General features: G+C 48.3%; 1 protein-coding gene across 1 annotated transcript; it reads left to right on the forward strand.

The window, feature by feature from the left end:
- Positions 1-394: 394 nt before the first annotated feature.
- Positions 395-5,330, forward strand: TMEM97 (transmembrane protein 97). Its single transcript, XM_061562171.1, has 3 exons — positions 395-560; positions 2,078-2,222; positions 3,196-5,330. The coding sequence occupies exons 1-3, from the start codon at positions 444-446 to the stop codon at positions 3,477-3,479; spliced, it is 546 nt and encodes a 181-aa protein (XP_061418155.1). The 5' UTR covers positions 395-443; the 3' UTR covers positions 3,480-5,330.
- Positions 5,331-8,594: the final 3,264 nt, after the last annotated feature.

The following is an 8,594-nucleotide window of genomic DNA, read 5'->3' on the forward strand; positions in this document are numbered from 1 at the left end:
CCCCCCCCCCTCGTCGACCTCTGCAGCATCAGCAGCAGCAGCAAGCAACGCGTGGAATCGCGACGGGGGGTGGGGGGCAAAATCGTGGCACCGGAATCGCTGTCGCTTGGATCGATCCGCGGGTTGTGACCCCCCCTCCCCCACTTAGCCCGCCTTGGCCAGGTAGTGGGGGGGGGTATAATCGTGGCAACGGAATCGCCGCCGCTGTGGATCGATCCGCGAGGTGGGGGTAAAATCGTGGCACCGGAATCGCCGCCGCTGTGAATCGATCCGCGAGGTGGGGGTAAAATCGTGGCATCGGAATCGCCGCCGCTGTGAATCGATCCGCGAGGTGGGGGTAAAATCGTGGCAACGGAATCGCCGTCGCTTGGATCGATCCGCGGGGTGTCCCCCTCCCCCCGCCCCCTCCCTTCTTTGGCGAGGGAGCGAGAGGATCGGAGGCGATGGCGGCGCTGCGTGCGCTCGAGTGGATCTTCGTCTTCTACTTCGCGTCGCACGTCCCCATCACGCTGCTCTTCGACTCGCAGGCGCTGCTGCCCAAGGGCGCGATCCCGTCGCTGGTGAGAGACGCGGCACGGAGAGAGGGAGACACAGAGAGAGAGAGACAGAGACACAGACAGAGATACAGACAGAGACACACAGAGACAGACAGAGAGACACAGACAGAGACACAGACAGAGAGATACACAAACAGAGAGAGACAGAGACACATAGAGACAGACAGACACAGTGAGAGACAGAGAGAGACACAGACAGAGAGAGACACAGACAGAGAAACACAGACAGAGGCACAGACGGAGACACAGAGAGACAGACACAGAGAGAGACACAGAGAGACACAGACAGACACAGACAGAGAGACACGGAGAGAGAGGGAGACAGAGACACAGAGAGAGACAGAGCGAGCGAGGCACCTGGGCATCTTCGTGGTCAGAGATGAACGACGACTCGTGAGGCGAATCGTCATCCTATAGTCATCGTCATCCCATAGACAGTCATCCCATAGACAGTCATCCCATAGACAGTCATCCCATAGACGCCGTCATCTTATAGACGCCGTCATCCCATAGACGCCGTCATCCCATAGTCATCGTCATCCCATAGACGCTCAGTGGGCCTTGCCCCGAAAATGAAAACTGGACTTCCACGTTAAACTGGTCTCCCATGGTAAACTGGACTCCCATGGTAAACTGGACTTCCACGTTAAACTGGACTCCCATGGTAAACTGGACTTCCACGGTAAACTGGACTTCCACGTTAAACTGGACTTCCACGTTAAACTGGACTTCCACGTTAAACTGGACTCCCATGGTAAACTGGCCTTCCACGTTAAACTGGGCTCCCATGGTAAATGGACTCCCATGGTAAACTGGACTTCAGTAAAAAAAACTCAATATTTTAAGAGCCGCAATGCGGTTCTTTAAAGAGCCAAATGCGGCTGCGGAGCCGCAGGTTCCTGAACCCCTGCCCTAGGTTGACTCGGCCTAAAAATTAGTGACGTATAAACAGCGGAACTGCAGAGGGAAAAGCATACAATCCTGATACAGACCCATGCACTGGTGTGCCCTACTGGCCTTGCGAGGTTGCTCGCGATTAGCACTTGCCCCAACAGTCTACGCCAGGGGTGTCCAAACTTTTTGCAAAGAGGGCCACATTTGATAAAGTGAAGATGCCCGGGGGCCAATAGTTCCTTCTGACATTGTTTTAACCACAAAAGTTACGTGGAAATACACACTGTTATAAAACAATTTGCATTGTCACAATTACCTTTATTTTTCAAATGACAATGTAACCAAATATAAGCCACTCAGGCAGACGGGAACAACTCTAAAAACGCAATTCTGCCTTTCATTCAGTCAGATAACATTGAACAAACTGTATAGAATACCTTAAATTTCCATGACTTTTATGATGTATTTATTCTGACAGAGCTGGCGAGCCATAACTAACACATTATAAGACCGAAGCTGTGGGCCGTATGAAATCTGCCCGCGGGCTGGACTTTGGACATGCCTGGTCTACGCGGTTCAAAAAGGGCTCTTTAAAGTTTAATTTTGTACGTCTGTCTGATTTTCAGCTGAGCGATCCAATGAAGTGGTATATTCAGAAATTTAAGGACCCCCTGATGGCCAATCCACCAGCTTGGTTCTTCACCTTCATCTACTGTGAGATATTCCTGCAACTCCCCTTCTTCCCCATTGCCGCTTATGCCTTCTACAAGGGTGAGTGAACACACAACATTGTCCATCTTGATTGTAAACTACACTCAAATATTTATATTTAGCTTTACCAGGCAAGGCCCTCTGAGCTATGTAGCTCTTTTTTCAGAAGTGACCCAGCCCACAAATGATGGCCCAACGAAATGGCTCATTGTGGGGACATTTACCGCAGACAAATACTCGAAATCAAGTTCATTTATTAGGTATAGCCCTGTGAGCCATTCGGCTCTTAAATCGGGTGCAACGGCAACAAACAAAAAACAAAAACATGAACAAGAAAACATCTTAAAGTGAATATGTGACTGAGTGCAAACAGAAAATCCAATTGAATACAGCAAAATATTGCAGAAAAAACACCGTACACCAACGCTGTGTGCAAAAATCCCAGTCGGATGCAAGTTAAACAACCAACAACCACAAGACAACTTAGATTAAGGCCATCAGTCTAACTCTGTACTATAACAAACAAACATGGCTAAACCAATACACTTTTCGAAATCACCAAAATAAAGCCATGAAAGCAATGAAACAGTGATCATAGGAACTGTGACGGAATTTTCACAATAAATGGCATAAACATGTACTACCAAAACCCTGCAGCCATAGCTGGCTGCATGAGTCACTCCACAACAGCAGGAGCAGAAATGAATGTGGAGGGAAAAATCCACGCGACCACGGGGAGAACATGCAAGCTCCAAATATACAGCAGCAGTCATCAGGGGTCAGGATCGAACCCACAACCTCCTGTATACCAGGCGAGGTAGTTAACATCTGGCTACCGTGGCACCCTTTGCCTTAGTCCATGTCCCAGAACAGAACATTGGTAGCATCTGAAGTGGAATATCATCATGTATCACTGATCGTTTTTTCTTTGGTCAGTATTCGTGAATTAATGTTTTTCATGAATATCACCCATTCATATTTTTGAGAAGTATACACTGTGCGCGTGCGTGCTGTGCCGGTGTTCTCTCTCCAGGCGGCCGCCGCTGGATCCGCATCCCGGCCCTCGTCTACGCGAGCCACGTGGCCACCTCGCTGCTGCCCATCCTCTCGCACGTGCTTCTGCAGGATTTCACGGTGCCCCCGGGCACCAAGGGCGTTGTGGGCCCCAGCAACGTGCACGAACGCCTCTCCCTGGCTGCCGTGTATCTGCCCTACCTGCTCGTTCCACTGCTCATCATCGCCACCATGTGCCTGAGCAGCACCTACGCCGGCCCGCCCGCCCCTGTCGCCTTATCCGCCAAACAAAAGAAGAAGTGATTTGGCTCGGCGTGATGCGTGCGGACAGTGGCTTGTGACCTCACTATCACATTCGTACTTTGTGCGCAAAGAAAAATCCTTGAAGCTCCTGGCCACCCCCCCCCCCCCCCCCCCCGTTTTGTAATGTGTAACCCGCTAGCCAAATTGCACGTTGAAATTGTTTTCATGTCAGCATAAAATGAGCAGTGTGTGATACCGCCATGGTGCAATGGATAAGCTCGCTGCATTTGCAATGCAGAAGTCGCCGGTACAATCTCCCACCTTGGTTCACTCAGATATATAAATGGATACGCCACAGTCGATGGGCGGATCGCGTATGAATTGAGTAAAGTGTAGGTTACCCCACCTCTTCCAAGACGCATATCTAGCGTGGAAGAGTTTGCAAACGTACCCTCGAGGTGGTTTCTCTAAAGCGCCCATTAGTGGAGGCCCTTCTGCCAGCAGTGCCGTGAGCAAGCAATTGCAGGATTGCACCTTTACCTAGTTCGTGAACAATATGTACCCGGTGGTGAACATGAACACGTCGTATAAGCCAACATGTAGACGGTGAGCGTAAGGCACGGGCTTAGATGCATTACCTCTCTATGCAGCAATGTGCTCGTCATTACCACCATCAACATGCAGACTTGTCCCAAACTCAATACCGATAAATGTCAGCTCAACTGCACCCAGTAAATGTCTCAACTTGGGGGCTGAGTACAGTTTGGAGGCAATGTTACATATCGCCGAATTGTCAGACAAAATAAATTCCAAGCCCCAGTCGGTAGTGTAACTCATCCTCCGCAAAGAGTTGTCCCCTCCGTCAAAAAGTTGCGAGAGGAGCACTCCACACGGTGGTGATGGAGGTAAAACTGTCTCTCTTCGCCGTGGTTTGCATGCTCCAACTTGGAATGGCGCGCACCTTTCGCCGATTGGCACAATGCTGACATTGAAACATTTTCAATTGTGTGATCTGGCCAGTTGTTAATGTTCTGTCATGGAGAGCGGTGGTGGTGACATCTAGAATATACAAGCTTTTACAAAGTAAAAAAAAAACACTTTGTAAATTAGAATGTGCAGATGGTGTACTCTGACATTTTAGCTGGAGGACAGAATTACAATCAGTACGAGAATGCAACTCCATAAGAGGTTTTTTTTTTTGGGTTGGATCGCGTAAATATATTAATGTGTCGTTAAAATCCGCCACCACCCAACACAGACAACTATTAAGGGTTGTCACGTAAACAGAACGTGGCCAATTCTTCACTGGTTCAGCACTAACCGGTGTGTTGGAGAGCCAAGCCACTACATTTACAATCCGAGTACGACGTTTCGCCAGTAATTAAAACCAGCTTCATCAGGCGACAGCCAGATTTGTGGAGAAGTCCACCAGTTTCGTTCCTTAAATAGAGGCGTAGATGTGTGAACACAACTGCAACTGATGGTAAAAATGTGGACAAAAATAATGATGAAATCGAATCGCAATGTCCTGGTCACTATTCTCTCCACCTGAAGAATCTCGCATGTGTTGCGATCGAAACGTCGTTGGCTTTTTGCTTTTAATTTTTGTTTTCTATCTACGTGACTTTACCGAAAGAACCAAGAATATGGGGGGAGGGAGTTCAATGTCTTGTTGTTGTTGTTGTAGGACACTTAGGTTGAACCATTTGCAAAATAAGCGTTGCCGCATTAATGTTGGTTTGGAATCTTTATAAACATCAAGCTTACGGGAACATGCTATGGATGCTTTTCCCGACAAAGTAACGTGGGCCCAATGATATAATTATCTTTTTGTGATTATTTTTCATGTGAGTTAATTTTATTTCCTTATAATTGCTAATTTTCTTTATAAAATAAAAAAAATGTGATCGAGCAGATTTAAAAGTGTTTTATGCCAATGTGTCACATGACCATTACATCTGAATTCATGAAACTTAAGAGCTGGGCTATCTGAATTAGTAATCTATTACTGATTTTCAGTTAAATTGCTCAACTAATCGGATCAAAAAGAATAGTTGCTCGGGAAAACTCACCTATGTTTCCCAATTACTTGGGAGACTGTAACTACAAGGGCTATTTTTAAAAGAAATAATTAAAAACGTAGTCCAAGCTCTTAATTAAACGATACACCTGCTAACAGTGGCTGGGTATGAGTTGGAGTTAAGTTCAATGAACACTTGAGCTGAAATGGACAAGTGTAAGGGGAGGGGGTGTGTAAATTGTGGTTTATTGGAAGATACATTTTAAGACAGCTTAGCGATGCCAATATTCACATTTTTAAACGAACTCCGCTTTCTGGCCTGCGACCATGGCAGGCCAGCAAGCTGTGGACGTTCATACATCTTCACGATCCACTCGTCATCGTGCCCACAAGTACTGGGATGAAGACGTGTTCCACCACGCCCCTCATTCACAGCAACCATGGTCAAAAACAAATATGACTACGAAGATGTGCGCCTATGCCCAAATAACGCAATGTGGCCACATGGCCACAAGGCAGGCTAGAGGTGAGCCTGGAAATTGCTTGGATTGGCATCCACGATACACAGCAAGTGTTATACTGGTAGGAACCTCCTGGTTACACCAGCCCACAGGGGATTATTGTGTCTTGTCTGTCCGTCCGTCGTGCAGGGAGGGGCTGGGTGGGGAGGGAGGGGAGGGGCTGGGTGGGGAGCGTGGGGAGGGGCTGGGTGGGGAGCGTGGGGAGGGGCTGGGTGGGGAGCGTGGGGAAGGGCTGGGTGGGGAGCGTGGGGAGAGGCTGGGTGGGGAGCGTGGGGAGGGGCTGGGTGGGGAGCGTGGGGAGGGGCTGGGTGGGGAGCGTGGGGAGGGGCTGGGTGGGGAGCGTGGGGAAGGGCTGGGTGGGGAGCGTGGGGAGAGGCTGGGTGGGGAGCGTGGGGAGGGGCTGGGTGGGGGGTGGGAGGGTGGGGAGGGGCTGGGTGGGGGGTGGGTGGGGCTGGGTGGGGAGGGGCTGGTCACCCCGTGGTGCCCTTATAAAACTCAACGTTTAACCTACTCACGCCGGCTTGTGCCCGCCCTCACAGTCGGGCATATTTGCGGAATACACCACGCCGCCGTTGACCCTGGCCATTGACCGAGCAACCCAACGTTCCTACCAGCTCCCTCCGCAGGAATGTGTTAGGCGGCAGGGGACTATGTGGTGGTCAACAGGGCAGTGCGGCAAATACATTCCGCTGTACTCCACTTGAACGTCTGCTGTTCGGTCTCGGCCTCGCTCAGCCACACCGATCGGCGCGGTGAAGTATGGTCAAATAACGACGCGGGGGAGGCCCTCATCCAGCAGTGGATTGACATGCACAGAATGTATAAATGACGTGAATAACAGTCCGGTGCTTGTGGAATGTACGGCCGCTTTAGAGCTCCACCGGAGCTGTACAATTGTCAATCAATACCGAACCACCGCAATGTGGCTGCGACAAGCCGTGATGTCAACACCTGCGATTAGCACGGTCGGGCTAGGTACGGTGCGAAAGAAGTTTAACGCAGGTACATAACGTGCACACATCGCGTGTACGTTCCCATTGGTACCAGCAGAGGGCGCAATACGTCCATGAAGGGAATGATAGGCCGGATATCTCGGGAGGCAATTCGGGCTGCGAGGTTACCACTCGTTCCTGGCTTCCACGAAGATCGCCCTCTCTTTCAGGTAGCCATCCTAGAAAAGTCTGCGAATTCTTCCCAGAGACATTAAAAGTGACGGATTGTTTTTCGTTGTGGAGTAACGCACGACTCAAGACAATGCTTGTACACGTATCCATCCCCTCCCTTCTCGCTTAACGGTGTTATTATTCTACTTTTCATGACACGTCCTGGTGTTCATTTTTGTACCTCAGAGGTTGAATGGCCGTGTCAGAGACTAAGGCAATTTACCACCGAGAATATGGGTTCGTTTTTTTGTTGTTGCCCACGATGAAGCCGAATTCTCAAATCGAATTAGTTGATGGCCGCCACAGTTAGATCACCAAAGACTGGACTGAAAAAAAACCCAACATGAAATTAAGGGTTCAACTAATTGTGCCTCATATCAATCGCCACTGATGGCCCGAAAACGAATTCTGGTAGCTGGGCCCAGGACACGGTGCGCTAATCGTTGCGCCACCACTCCATTCTAAATGCACCTCCTTAAAATTTTACTTAAATAAATACAGGCATGACGGAATATAACTGGTTCGTACAGTTCACGATTCTCTTTAAATAATGAACCATTGCTAAGGTTGTGAAATGTGATTAAAATAGTTTATTTTTTTACGCACAAAAAAAACATGCTTGTGGATTGTAATATTGTAAACGAGTCACAAAAATATGTAAGCAATATCAAAGGCAATAAAGCTAAGTACAGTTACCTGGATTCTCAGAGCTGTTTAAGAGTTCCACTTCAACCAAAATGTTTTCATTTGTTCAATCCACCCATTACCAACCATTCACACCCCGCTCTGGCTAAACAACACAATGTGTGGAATTGGCAAGGAAATATTCCGTGAATTATACCGTACAGTGTTGACAAAAATTGTATTTCTAAGCCAAACACTGGCGGTCCAGGCGTATAATATAATATAGCATAACAGCTCTTTCCGATATGTGAATATCGGTGAGAAATACTGTCATTTTACTTCATTTGTACCACAGCAGGACAGGGCGGCCCTTGACATTCAAGCATTTGGATGAACGCAACACCGTTACCACCGTGTCTACGCATTGCTCCCTCTCGTTCCAGTTGGACCCCTTTGTTACACGGCTGTCTGCAGTTGGTCCATTAACAATAAAGGCGTTCACGTGGAGGGAATGTACGTTTAAATGGAACACCTAAAAAATTAACCCGTAAAAACAAAGTTTTTCACTATAAATCCTTTATATGCGTGGCGGCTAGAGTCCTCTCGTCCTCTGGCTTGAGATGGCTGCCACCTATGGGTCAGATGATTGCCTGCCACCATTAAGCAATTGGTAATTAAATATAATTTTTTTTTCCTAAAAAGTGTAAAATTTTTGGAAAAAAATTTCACGAAAATAAATTGTCACGCACAACGAGTCTGTGTGGAAAATGTCAGCTCGATTGGATCACGGGAAGTGGGTTAAAAACGACCGAAAGATTTGCACGGTCGTAAGCGCGCAAGCAAGCAA

Source organism: Lethenteron reissneri, chromosome 28, assembly GCF_015708825.2.
Source record: "Lethenteron reissneri isolate LAM-NWPU_2019-01 chromosome 28, ASM1570882v1, whole genome shotgun sequence".
NCBI lineage: Eukaryota > Metazoa > Chordata > Hyperoartia > Petromyzontiformes > Petromyzontidae > Lethenteron > Lethenteron reissneri.

What these genes read in the sequence shown, in the direction of transcription:
- TMEM97 (XM_061562171.1), top strand. Translation starts at nt 444, where the DNA reads ATGGCGGCGCTGCGTGCGCTCGAGTGGATCTTCGTCTTCTACTTCGCG. An exon ending in AGGGCGCGATCCCGTCGCTG is followed by an intron (nt 561 to 2,077) that starts GTGAGAGACGCG and finishes TCTGATTTTCAG; the next exon opens with CTGAGCGATCCAATGAAGTG. An exon ending in CGCTTATGCCTTCTACAAGG is followed by an intron (nt 2,223 to 3,195) that starts GTGAGTGAACAC and finishes TTCTCTCTCCAG; the next exon opens with GCGGCCGCCGCTGGATCCGC.